This window comes from Athalia rosae, chromosome 3, assembly GCF_917208135.1.
Source record: "Athalia rosae chromosome 3, iyAthRosa1.1, whole genome shotgun sequence".
NCBI lineage: Eukaryota > Metazoa > Arthropoda > Insecta > Hymenoptera > Athaliidae > Athalia > Athalia rosae.
The window spans coordinates 15,232,459-15,246,419 of NC_064028.1; the positions used below are offsets into that span (position 1 = coordinate 15,232,459).

Below are 13,961 nucleotides of genomic sequence, written 5' to 3' on the forward strand. Positions count from 1 at the left end.
TCCTTTTTTTCTCCAACTTTATGCTTTATCTTGTTTCGAAGGCTCCAGCCGAGCGAGATGTTTAAAATCCCTCGCGAAATCTCCCCCCACCGGAAGAGGGCTTCAGTTTTGCGTGTTGCGATCAGCGTGTAAAAAGATTAAAACTCCACCAATCTCAGAGTACGGAAACTCTTCGCGACGTCGGTGATTCAGAAAACTGCGTTCGTCGGTTTTCGGTTTGCTTTTTTTTTTTTTCGGGTTTTCCAATTGGCCGTTTCTCCGTAGTTACGAGCGGTTCAAATTTCCAATTGGATCTTCTGTTCCCCAGCAAGAAGTTGGTGGAGCGTGATCGATCTTTTCAGATACCGATAATAATACGCAAAGCTGAAGTCCTTTGCGGAGGGGATTTCGAATATCTTATTCTTAGCCAGCTTAAAGTCCTTACATAGTCGATTGGAACGTATAGACGAATACAATAACTTGCCACTAGCTGAATCACGCTGAGGGCTGTCTTATCATTAGTATTTTTTGTTTCTTTAAAGCTTTTTCCATTAGAATATTGAGGTTTGTAAGCCTAACTAATATTTATTTATTTTTTTTTCTCTTTCTTTTCTCAACATTTTCTTGTTAAACATTTTTAAATCTAGTATTTTTAAATTATTTTATTCCAGGTTTACTACTTAGAGTCTCGTTAAAATGTATACGGTACAGTCTACAGGATAGTTTTGTTTTTTTTTTTCTTTTTTTTATTTCTTAATAGTTTTTATATAATCATTAATTTGTCCCGTTGTTCCGCACACACGGTGTATGTATACCATATCGACTGTGTTTCGTCAACGATACGAATAAACGAATAATTGGAAACGAGGAATTAGGTTTATATTTTTAATTCCCTCGATAAATGCTGCACGTTTGCGAATCGAACTCAGTCGAGAGTCACGCGAACGTTTAATTTTAAAATCTCTATGCCCGGGATGACGGCTCTTTTCTGACGATGCTTTAGGCAGCCTCGAGCAATCCTTGTCCTTCGTCTTTTAAAACCTTTCATTAGCATCCCCCCCCCCCCCCTCCCCCCTCATTCATTCTCGCTAAGGCTTTGCTCTCGTCTTTTCCTTTCGTTTTATTCCTTTTTCTTTTTCGCTTCGCTCGAAGCCGGCTACCCCCAATCTCTCTTCACCGATCTTTCGAAACCCTCCGGCCCCATTTATTCCGTTGTACATCAGTTGAAACTGAATAGAGAGAAGACGAGATATGCAGAGACAAGAGCGTGTGCAATAACCTCTTATAATTATCATCGCATCTGTCGGTTTGTTTTTTTTTCCCCTCCCCCTCCTCCCCCTCCTCCCTCTTCCCCCCTCTTTCACTTTCGCTACGTTCAATAGATACAGAGATATGATATAGTGTTATGCTATTTCGTTTATATACATCGTTCTCCTTTCTTCGAATATTAATCCGAATCGAAGGCGTATTGTACGTACGTACGTACCCCCTTGAAAATAGGTGCGGTACACGTTCGTACGATACAAGCACGATCGCGATGACGATGATAGTGATAATAATCACGATAATGTTACAAACAACTATGATAACGATACAACAATAACGATATAAATAATAGTAACACGAATAGTAATTACAGCGACAGTGAGGACAACGATAGCGGCGTACGTGCAGATTCAGCACACCGTGTGCTACACGTTTTGGAAAAGCCTGTGTAGTTGACTGGATGAGGTCATGGTTGTTTCATGCTGCGGGTAGTACCAGCAACTGCCCGGTTGCTGGCTCTGGATCTGACTCTGACTCTGGCTTTGGTTTAGACTTTGGCTATGGCTTTGGCTTTGGCTATGGCTATGGCTATGGCTATGGCTATGGCTATGGTTTTGCGTATAACTCGTTCTTCGCGAGACGCAAGAGACGCAACCGCAACCCTTACCACCGTGACACCATTCTGTACAATTTATACCCCCGCTGCTCGTGCCGGTAAGAGCCCCTAAATAATTTCCTAACAACCAATTTTCAGCATTCGATACCGACGAAGATATACTTTGGTAATGTTGCTGCTGCTGCTGCTGTTGTTGTTGTTGTTGTTGTTGTTGGGTGAGGGTGGCCGACAGTTGCGACAGCGAATGGGATATTTGACTCAAGTTTCGAGAATTTTGATGCTGGTAAGAAGTGGCCGCGGGTGGTGCCGGCGGAGGTGGTGGATTATTGTGATTAGTTTGATGATGGTGGTGACGGGGGTTCGATGTTCGATGCAAACTGGAGGATAACGACGATGCGAATGACGAGGATAAGGACGAGGATGACGATGACGATGATGATTTCTGTGAGGTGTATCCCTGAATTTGGTATCGTTGCTGATGTTTCAATTTTTGCCCACTCAGTGTTGCGGAATTGTTCGGTTGAATGGAACACCTGGTAGTGGTATCGTATGGCGTCGAATAGGTACTGTTACCAACTGGGTGTAGATTCGACTGAATTATGCTCTGCTGGTTACCGGATTGCGACGAACTGTTATTATTATTGTTGTTGTTGTTGTTGTTGTTATAATCGTCGTCGTCGTTACGGTTATTACTACTTTTATTGTTGTCGTTGTTATTGCTATTGTTATTTATGTTATTACTATCGTTATTGTTATTAACGTTATGCGACGACGATGACGCATTTGGTGCGGCGAACGAGGTTGTCGTCGTCGTCGATTGAAGGGAACGAGGAACCGCCGAACTATGGGAGGGGTCTAAAAGCGACGATGACAACGTCAACGATAACGTCGAAGACGAATCGATTACCGTCCCCTGGATTTGATGCTGATGATTTTCGTGATTAACGTTCTGTGAACTCGCAGAAGACTGCCGACGTTTGCCGCCGCCGCCGCCGCCGCTTTCCGACGTCGAACCCCCGTTGCTCCATCTTCTTGACGCGGTGGCCCCGTTCTCTCCGTTTGCATGCTCGGGAGGACCGGCGGGTTCCCGCGCCCTCGTTCGCGTCGGGGCAGCTGGTGCCTGATGAGGGGTTGGCGCCGATACTGCCCACGGCTGCAGTCGAGCGTAAGGGTGTGGCTGAGGACGACAACCCCTGCAGGATACCGCAGCTATTCCGACCGCAGGCTGACGGTGATGACCCAAAACTCCCGATACGGAGGACGAGTGTTGTTGCTGTTGCTGTTGCTGTTGCTGTTGTTGTTGTTGGTGGTGATGATGATGATGGTGGTGGTGATGGTGGTGGCGATCTCGAGCTTTCACTTCCAGAAGCGATACGGCACCGCCCGGTGCCGCGAGGAGTTCTGGAAACACAAGAGAGACGAAAGGTTCTTTGGTATTATTTTCTTTGTACGTACTTTTGTACGCGAAAGATTGAGAGGCGTACACCGAACGAAAGAGCACTTTTGCGCGGCGCTTATGGTGCCGATGGCGGCGGCGGCGGCGGCGGCGGAGAGAGAGAAAGAAGAGGTGTTGAAGATATGAAAGGAGGGAAAAATATAAAAGGAAATTCAGTCGAGGTTGGTACCTGAGAAATGGAGAAGGAAATAACAAATTACGAAATTTATGTAACAGACGTGCTCAGCGTGCATTCAACCGGCTACACTCTGCCGACTCCGCCCGCTTGTTTTTACCGCTGCTGCCGCTGCCGCTGCTCGTTCTTTGCTTATTTCGCTCCACTTACGTCCCGCACACGTCGGTACGGCGCGCTCGGACCAGCGTACCATACGCGAAGTGAATCGGAAAAAGGAAAGAAAAATTAAACGCCGGAGCTGCCCGTGCGCGAGGCTTACAACTATGACGGATCTGAAAATACCGTACGGGGGGGGGAGGGGGGTTGGTCGCGATATAGGTTACACCGTAATACGCTAGGGGCAAGAACGAAGGTTCGGTGGTGGCGGTGACGTGTTCCCGGGGTAAGCCGAGTCGAGGTAAGCCGGTACGCGGGCATAGGGGATGGAGTCGGTGGGACGTCGGGATGACGTGACGGGGGTCCGACTCCGGATAAAATGGCAAAGGGAAGAGGGAATTGAGTGCCCTGTCGAAGTCGAGTAATCTAGCGAACAAACAATGGGGTTATTAGCGCCGCGGCGCCGCTGGGGAATTCGAAGGATCTCAGCGGGGAGGCAGGTGGAAAAGTTAAAGCGAATCGTGTCGTACGTGGCGAACATCTCGTCGTTGCATCCGCACGCATTCCGTATCGAAAGTAACGATCGTCGATCGTGCGTCAGCTCGGACGAAATGGGGCTGACGCCGGAAATATTACAAGGTCGTCTTTGATCTCTCGTAGGACATCAAACGGGGAAAGGGAAAGAAGAAGCGAGAAACCACCGAATACACCTACTTGTTCCGCAGTGGTCCCCACGGAACCGCGACGTTCGCGATCGTTTGTTGGGTGGGTTTTTTTTTTTTTTTTTTTTTTGTCGCCGTTTCGGTTTCGGGGAATGCTTCATAGGTCATCGTAGGACGTCGAGAGAGGACCGACCGGCGAGAAAGGGAGAATGAGATGAAAGGAGAAATGGCATAGCGAAGTAGGCGAACGAGCGCTTTGCCTCTGGCTTTGAGCGACCGTCGAGTCGCAGTTTTTCTCCTTTCTCTCTCTCTCTCTCTGGTTTCTTCCCCACTTCGCTTTTTCGTTTTTTACTTCACTTGTTGTTCGCTTTGCGACATTTATAAATGACATCGTTACGTCATCGTTGGGCGGTAATCGCTGATTCCCCATACGATCGAATAATTTTTTATTTTTATCTCCCTCTCACGTTACGTCCGACGTTCGTCTTACGTAAGTAGAGGTGTAATTAGTACGAAAAATTCGAGCGAAGGGAATAAAAATTCTTTGAAGATTTCCCGATCTTCGTTTCCTTCGTCTCCTTCCTGTCATCTTCAAAGGTAAAAACGGAACCGCCGTCGCCGACGATCAGACATTTATATGAAACTCGTATATAAACTTGCGGTTTCGGGACTGAAGCCAGTGCATGGGAAAGAAACTTTGCGAATTCGCTTGTAGTCGGTCGTTCGTCGAGGAAACCACTCCGACGTCACTCGTGATCAATGTTTCAACTCGAGCTTCGGTCTTTTTGGCACCGCAGGTGACGAACAAGGGAAATAATCTATAAAAAGCTGCCGCCGATGCTTTCCGTGGACTAAAATGACGGGAAATTCAGACGCGTGTCTCGACAGCGTATCGCAACGCTAATTATTCCCGGTAATACCTACATACTTCGGAATCCACGTACTCCTTCGCCGCCCCGTTTCTTTTTTTTTTTCTTCTTTTTTTTGTTTTTTTTAAGCATCGTTTTCCGAGCAGCACGAGGAATTACGTGGATATGCGGGGGGAGACCGACTGTTCCCTGAAACGGCAGCGCGGAGCCATCCGTGATCGTTAACCCCTAAACATAACTTTGGCGGTTTCTTCATCGCCGCTCGTCTCTCGTCGCCCTCCTTCTGAGGTACCAAGTCGTTAAAAACGCATAAACTGCCTCATCATCGGTACCTCCCTACCGGCTATACCTACCCATGCTCCGAGCGAACGCGCGTAACTAACGCATTCGTAGCTACGGAGAGCTCTTGCTTTCAAAGGAGACTTTGAAACACTGAAGCGTCACTTTTTCGAATTTAATCTTCGCGACGGTCTTCGCCGTATTTTTAGATCATTTCTCGCTGTCGGAAATTCGAGAACGATCGAATTTACAGAAGATCAGAAAGACGCGGTCGAACAATCGTTGACGCTATAGCCGTATACGCGTAGTGGTTTGCGATTCGATGTTCGGCGCGATGCAAATCGCGAGAGACGAGGCATAAAGTGCCGCGGCGCGACCGACGATCGGAAACGAGCGCCGAAGACGAAGGGACGGATGACCTCCGGATCTATGCCTCTGGCCCGGTGGGAATTTCATTATCACGTTGATTCCACGCGGCTCTTGTTATGCTCCTTGACGGGGGACAGGGGCGCACGCGATCGATAAATCGGAGATCGGGTATTCCCGTATTTTCCATACGTCGCTGTCGCAGCCGCTAAACTCGTTCGGAGCGACGTGTACGTACGCGAGAACGACGAAGCAGATTCCGAATCGGACGTGGATTCGCGGCTCCCTTCGGGAAGAAGCCGTACAACCGAAGGAGAGCAGGGGGAACGACGTCAATTCTACCTGCCTGCCCGCTTCCACTTCCCTGCTACTCCCGTCTCCGTCTCGAAATCCGTATAAATTTTTCACCAGGCCTCGTTACTTCTGCTTCGCCTACCGTAAAACGTCCCCTCCGAACGAATTTGACAGACCCCCGGTTTACTCCCGAGCGCTCGCTTCAGCCTCTTCTTTATCATTTACTGCTTCGTTTTATACTTCTTATTCTCATTCCCCGATTGTCGGTGTGTTCTTACGTACGTACGTCCTATCGGGTCCCCGCCGCAGCGGTGCGAAATGAAATTCCGATCCGCGAACGCCGACCGTTGCAACTTCACGGGGATTATTCGCGAACGACGTAACGCGACGCGAGCCGTTTCTGCAACGCGCGAGTTTCCCTCATTTTTTCCCGCAATTATGTAACGGGCTGCGGACGTCGATAGGGACACGCGGTTCTTTCAACGATTTCAGACGCGCCACCCGGTACAGTTTTCAGGGAAGGGGGGGGGGGGGGGGGAGGTTTATTACCTCAGGACCATAAATAACGCAGATGTGGCCTGGCCTCTGCAGCTCGATCCGCTACGATGCGACGCGATGCGTTTCGGGTTGAGTCGGGTAGACCGGGGTGTAGCACGTGAAGTGGGTGGAGGAGGGCGCGTATATCCTAGGCTTTTGATCGGGAACGAGGAAAGGGAATGGGAAAGGGAAAGGGAATTGGAATGGGAATGGAGACGGGGATGGGCGCGAGTGTGAGAAGGGAACGCGAAAACGGTAATTACAAAATCAATGCGCTCCTGGAATTATACGTCCCAAGGTCTTTCTTCGTCGCATTCCTTCTTCTTTACCGTTCGTCAGCTCTCGTCGTCATATTGGATTCGACTCGACGCAGATATGCCGGAAAAACGATCGTGAGAAAACTATCGCTTACATACGCCTAAGCGTATATCTGTATCTCGTATCGCGTACTTGAAATTAAATATGAATTTGCGACGGGTCGATGACGGGATTTGCTTCTCGACACGTTCTCGAACTTGCACTGGTATCGGATAGTAGAAAAGGGAATTTCCGATCCCTTTACGCCCTCGATGGAAGGTGGGTACGTCGTAACCAGGTGAGAAAGTGCAACTCGGTGCAGCGGCGATAGAAAGAGAATATATGGAGAAGGAGTAATTTTTTTCTCGCATAAAGAGGGACGCAGCTGCGTGACACGGCCGAACGAGTTGAGATGGAAGTACGGGTGGGATAAAAATATTCTACGGAAGAAATAAGGTAAACAGGAGGGAAAAAAGGGAAAAATAGATAAGTTGAAGAGATAAAAAATGAAAATAAAATGAAAGAAAAGAAAAAAAAAGAAAAAAATGAAAAATGAAAAATAAAAAACTTGTCGAGGAAATAAGGAGGGGAACGTAAAAGTGTCTTCGTTCGCTGCTGCGCCGCTTGTCATCTCCGTAAATTGATTTTCCCCGCTTGCCTTCGATAACCGAAAGGCGGGAGGATGCGAAGACCGACTGCAATGATACGCCCGCGCCGGTACGAGTAACCGATCGATTGTTACGAAACCGTCATCCGAGGTACCGTACGTACCTTACATTACGCTGTATCGAACTCCGACGACTCTGGCAGGACAAAGGGAAAACAGAAACTGGACGTGATTTTAGGTCATGCTCCGTTATTTTCTTTTTTTTTTTTGCCCCCCCATATTCTCCGTTCTTATTTTCGTTCCTACCGCCGACTGCCTCCCTTATATTCCCGGTCATTTCTGTCCTTTGTTCATCTTCCTAACTCGATTTTTCTTCCCGTCTCTTTTTTTTTCCATCTCTCTCTCCTCTTACATTCACTATCTCGACGCGTCCGCCGGATTCTACGCGTCAGTCGCAACGTCAACCCTTTTCTGTAGATTCAACGAACACGCTCTCTCGCCCGTTTTCAGAGTTTGCGTCCGTCGAGCGGGTCGGCGAGTTCTCCTTATCACGACCACACCTTATCTGTTCCCCCCGCCGGCCTCGTTATCGACTGTATCGTTACGCTCCCCTCTTCGCGTTTCCTTTCATCTTTTCGAATGGACCGACCGCCGGGACGATAACCGCTCGAAATTAAAACGCTGCGATCGCGCGCGTAATTAACGCGACGAGTCGAGACGAGCGCGGGGACGGAACGGAAACGAGCGAATGAAAAAAAAAAGGAGCCAATCAGGTGCGGAACGACCGGTTGACCAATTTCACCTTCTGCAGCTTTTCCCCACCTAAATAGAATCGATTTTCTCCATTACTAGCTCGTGAAATTGCTCCCCCGTCGCGGGGTTGCACCTGCTCCCCCCCCCCCCCCCCCCCCCGATCCGAGCATTGTCCGTTTCATCTGTCGCCGTCGCGATGCCTACGGGCGTAAGATGCCGAACAAAAGAGCACCGTCACCTCGTCCCTTCTTCCACCTTCCCTTATTTTCGGCCTTGCGCAGCCCCCGCGGTATTCGACGTTTCGCTCCTCGCTCGATTCGACGGTAGTCAGTCTTCGCTCTCGAGCCTTGAGCCTTGAGCCTTGAGCCCTCGGTCTCTCCATTGTCTTAACCAAATTGCCGCCCGTATCTCGACGGCTCGGAACCACCGCGCCAACTCGGCCGATGCCTCGCTTCGCTATTTTCTCTCCCTCTCCCTTTTATGTAGGCTGCGGAGGGAATGCCTCCTATATATCTTCCTACGGAGCACCGGAGCAACGCCGGCTTTCAGGATCGTATAAATTAAGTGGATTTTTCAAAAGATTCCCGTTTCCAGTGGGCGGACTGACGGACGGGATGGACGGACGAACGGATAGTTTCGTTCGCTCGGGGTATACGAAACACGGTGAAACTCCATTTTCGTCGTGTTACTCCGCATCCGACGTTCGGACGAGCGAAAGGGCGAAAGAGCGAAAGAGCGAAAGAGCTAGAGGGATACGCACGGCGTACCTGTACCAACTGACTCAGGGATAAGGTCTATTATAATAATATTATAGGACCCCCTTCCCCCGAAATTTTCGTGGGTTATATTACGGTAAGAGATCATGCAAACAAGCGAAGAATAATAGCCGAGCTTCGGGGCAAATTATGGTACCTACCTACCTACCTACCTACCTCTACCTACCTACCTACCTACCTACCCACTCAACCGACCGACCAATCTATTCACGTGTACCTACTCACCCTGTACATACAAACCCGCGATAGCGTTCGATGGAGGGGGGGGGGGTTATAAAGTTTTTTCAGTTTCTCCATTCGGCTTTTGTTATTCCAAAATTTTGGCTAGAATTATTTTCCGCCTCTCGTCTATACGACGTGAGAATTGGGAGTCGGTTGATCGCACGTGGGGTATGCCGGGTATCCCGGGTATCCCGGGGATGTCTGCGGGATCCTTAGAAATGTCTGATTAGAAACTACGAAGCCTTTGTTCAATCGGGGGGCCCGGTCGAGTATTCCTTATTTTCCGAGCGTTGCCGTTGCCCGCCGCCGTTGAGGACGACTCTCTTTGTTTCGTGTTTGAACAGCTCCGCAAGCATCAACGCGAAGAGGAGCTTTCGGCTGAGGGAGGGGGGGGGGGGCGCCGGGAGGGGATGGGGGGGGGGCGGAGGGAGAGGAGAGGGCGGACTGGAAATTGCGCGGAATGATGAAAGACACCGTAATCTTATTCATTAAGGGAAGGCTTCGCCGTCGCCGATATATAGAACTCGGAAAACCCGGGACCCAGAAACCTTACCTCGCGTAAGCAAGATGGATGTCTCTCGCTTTGAAAAGGAAAAAAAGAAGACGCGGGGGAAAGGAGACGGCGACGGAGACGGAGACGGGGAAAAATGTAGGTGTATACCCAGGGGTTCGCGTACACGCGGAATTTCGTTTCTTTACACCGCATCGCCTCACTATTTCCCCAAACAATTAATGCCTACCGACAATTTTGCATTCGAACTTACAGTATTTTTGTCATTCCTCCCGCTTACCTCTCGTGTACTTCCCCGATCTCCTATACTTCAACCCTCTCCTCTCCGGTGGTAACGACGAATCATCAACGGATCGCGACCTTCCGACCTTTGGTTCTCCGTAGGAGGAAAACGTATCGCGATGGTCACCCCTCCGGGGATGTCACTGGCAACGATCCCCCCAATTTCTCTATCTACCGCCGCCGGGTATCCGTCCGACTCTCCACGTTTTCCGTCCCCCCCCCTCTCCCGTCCGGGTGCACCTATCTCCCCGTATCCGCGCGCACACATCCGCGATTCCGGTGTGCGTGTGCAGTAGGTATATAATATCGTCTCTCGCCGTCTTCCTCTATCGCGCGCCCCGTGCCGCCGAGCGTTTAACCGACGGGGGTTCATCTCTGTTCAGCTCCTGCCAAAACCAGTCATCAATAACAGCCGTATCGGACCAACGTTCACCGTTCACCGCCGTTCGCCGCCGTTCGCTTCGTGCGGTGGCGGTGGGTTTATACTACCGAACCACGTGCATCAGACGTGCCGGTGATGCTACCACGCCGCTTGATGGCAGGGAGTAATAATAACAACGAGTGGCCGTGGACGACGACGACGACTACGACTACGTATAACCTTCTATCTGTACGTGTGGGTTACCTACGCTATATCCGCGTCCCGGCGGTGTGCGGCGGGCATGCGATGAAACGGTAGGGAGGATTTAACCACCTTTATGTAAAAGTTCTTACGGCGGAGAAAGGGATGCATTACATGCGGTCGAGCGGTTCACCTTTGCAATCAAGCCGTGGAAGTTATTAAAATACAGAATGTGTTTTGTCTTCGGCTTTTCGTCCGCGCGCACAGCTATACGGACAAAGGGATTATTATATTATTCTTCGAGGTCGTGGCGTATCTAGTCGTGCCGAGTTGGGTATGTCGCGCGGCACCGTGACGACGACGAGCAACGAGCGACGAGGAAGAGGCCACAAGGTTATTGCGACCTTGCCGGAATGCGGAGCAACTACACGGAACGATAATCCTCGAATATTCGAGGAAAACGTGAAAGTTTTCCTTCTCTTCGTTTCGATATCAGAGTCGTGGGTTGATTCATTCGTCCGCGTGAGACGGTGACCGCCATCTTTGTTATCCAGCGACATTTCCTACAGCGCGGGCTACGCGTTCCCTCCCCCTCCTCGAAAATCCCCGAAAGCTCTCGATAGACGCGAAATCAATTACCGCTATCCTCGGCGACTCGTTATCCTCCTTTTTCATTAATCCTTACCGATTTTCAAACTCTGACGTCCGTCCGAGTTATCCTTGGATCGTCGTTGCTCGACGACGCGAGAAAAAAAAAAAAAAAAAAAAAAACCAACCCCCGTTCAGAATTCACGACGCGATTCGTCCTCGTTCGTCGACCGATATTTATTTATTCTCCGATATGATCCGAGACCTCGAGTTATAAAAAAAAAAAAGGAGAGGAGAGCCCTCCCCAAAACGGGAATCGATCCGTCGATCGACGCGAGGCGAGGGGTGAGAATCTAATTCAAAAGTTCTCGACGGAATTCCCTGCGGTGCTCCCGATCCCTCCGTTCCTCCTCTACCGCGCCGCTCTAGCCGTGGTCGTTACGAGGTACGAAGAGCGCCCGTTTGCGCTTGAACATCGCCGGAAGTGCCGGCTTAACGATTAAACAAGTAGTTCCGCCAACGGCGGAGAACCGGGAGACCCGATTGAGCGACGCTCACATGGGTCTCCCGGTGTATAATACGGATATTTATAACGGAAAAAGAATTACAGAGAGCGACGCACGAGTTATTGGGTCGCACGTCGTTTAGTTTTCCATTCCCCGGATGCTTGAAACTCGACGACTTACGATTAGCTTCAGAAAACTTCGGTAGCGCGTGCACTCGGTATGAAAAATCGTTCGATACTTTACATCTGGTAGTCCGTTTCAATCACGACCCCCCCCCCCCCCCCCCTATACATGCGTGTCGAACGAACGTGAGGATTTGAAGGAAATGAGGGGGTAAAAAATTGAAAAAAAAAGAAAAAAAAAAGGTAGAGTTTCCAGCGACTATACTCTTTGCTTTCCTTTGTACGTCATCGCTGAGGTACGATCGTTTGATCATTCATTCTGTATAGTGTTCCGAGTTCGGTATACATCTATGGTACTATACGTGGGGATACCTATAGATGAGGGGTTGCGATTTATCGAGGGATAATTTTTCCCTTTTCGGTTTTCTCTCATTTAAAAAATGAGAGGTCTGCCGCGCGTTGTGTAAATATCTAGTTGCGCGGGGCTTATATCCGCATCAATGCTTACCTCGGCTGTCCCCGAGTGTTTCGGAAGGGAAACAAGTTTCGCATCTCATTCGCTGGTTCGAACCGTTTTTTTTTTTCTATTTTTCATTTTATTGTTTTTTTTTTTTTTGTTTTTTTTTGCCCCGATCCACCGCGTGGGTACCAGCGCGTAACTTTCTTTGCGAGGAGGTGTGCGGCGTATACCTATGTACGGTGTATCGGAGAGAGGGATGGAATCCACGGAGTTTGAGAGGATGAAGTATGCGCCCCAGGCTGATATAACATCCCTCGGTGGTTTTATCGTCGGACAAAGATAGATGCCCCGAGCCCTCGGCAGGGTATATTCTCGCCGGAAGATAGAGAGAAGGAGTTTCGCGTATATCGCAAAAGTTTTAGGAGCTCCTTGGCCGTTCAAAACCGAATTGCTTTGTCCGCTCGTATACCGCGTCCTTCCCCCGCTCGGTTAAAGATGATTTCTCTTGCGTCGGGGAACGTCTAGTTTCTGCCAATCTCGTTATATATGTATATATATAGAGGAATAATTATTTCATCTCGACGCAAAGATTTTCTTCGGAGACGTAGAAAAAAGGATGCCGAACGAACCGGTTACCCCCGATCCGTGTACCGCCAAACTGTACACGAACTCGCGATAAGATGATAAACTGTTTGTTGCTTTTTTTTTTGTTGTTTTTACTATTTTTTTTTTTCTCGATTTACCTCTCGCCCGTAAATCGACAGCTCGAACGGCAGCGGCAATTGTTGGCTCACGGTTTTAAAAATAGATAGGAAAGATAGGAGATAGGAGAAAGATTTATAGATAGAGAGAGAGAGAGTAAAGTTTCGTGAATTCTTGGTCGATCGACGAGTCGCGGTGACCGCTTCGATCGACTTCTCTACTCGCCGCATTTCCTCGAATTACTCGTGGGCGAGAATTTCCACGCAAACGAATAAGAGCGCGAATCATCGACGTGTTCGTTAGTTGCGCGGGGGTCAAATTGAATATCGTAAAGTTTTTCTTTCTACATCGTGTCGATATTATATAGGGTGAAAAACAAACTGTACCTATATCACGGGCATCACGCAGACGCCGACGCTACGTGTCCCCCCTCCTCTTATCGCGTGGAGACGATTACCGCGTACACTCGTATACACGGTCGTGTATTCGATATCGAAGTTCAAGTGGGGCGAGGGGGACGAGGGGGACGAGGGAGACGGGGGGGGGGGAGAATGATTTCGATAAGCGAGATAAGAGGGGAGTAGAAAATTTATCATTATTTTTTTCCTCCTCGTTAATCTCTGAGGGAATATTGCAGCCGGGCTAGCTTCGGTAACGGACGCGGTATCCAGGGCGTGCCCCGGAGTGCTAATGAAAAGTCCAGTTGCTTTCAATTTCCGGGCCGCTTCATCATCGCCAGGGCTGAGCCGAGGATCGTGAGGGGGGCGGGGGGACTCGGGGCTACGTGCCACGTATGGTTCTGCAACCGTGCGCCTGTGGACGACGTACACCTATGTACATACGTACAACGTCGGTCTGCGCGAATACCAGTTCGCGTTTTGCGATATCGCCACCGACCCGAAACCTGCACCAGACGCGATAGCCTACCGAAATATCAATTCACGTCACACGCGGTATACGCCCTCGCTTTCCCACACG

The 13,961-nt window shown here is 49.5% G+C and overlaps 1 protein-coding gene across 1 annotated transcript in view; it reads right to left on the minus strand.

Moving 5' to 3' along the window:
- Positions 1 to 544: 544 nt before the first annotated feature.
- Positions 545 to 13,961, minus strand: part of LOC105691804 (putative uncharacterized protein DDB_G0291608) — an 85,049-nt gene continuing 71,632 nt past the window's right edge. The window contains exon 2 of the mRNA XM_048651997.1: positions 545 to 3,262. Coding sequence (XP_048507954.1) covers positions 1,671 to 3,262 — 1,592 coding nt within the window. The 3' untranslated portion in view covers positions 545 to 1,670. The remainder of the gene's footprint in view (positions 3,263 to 13,961) is intronic.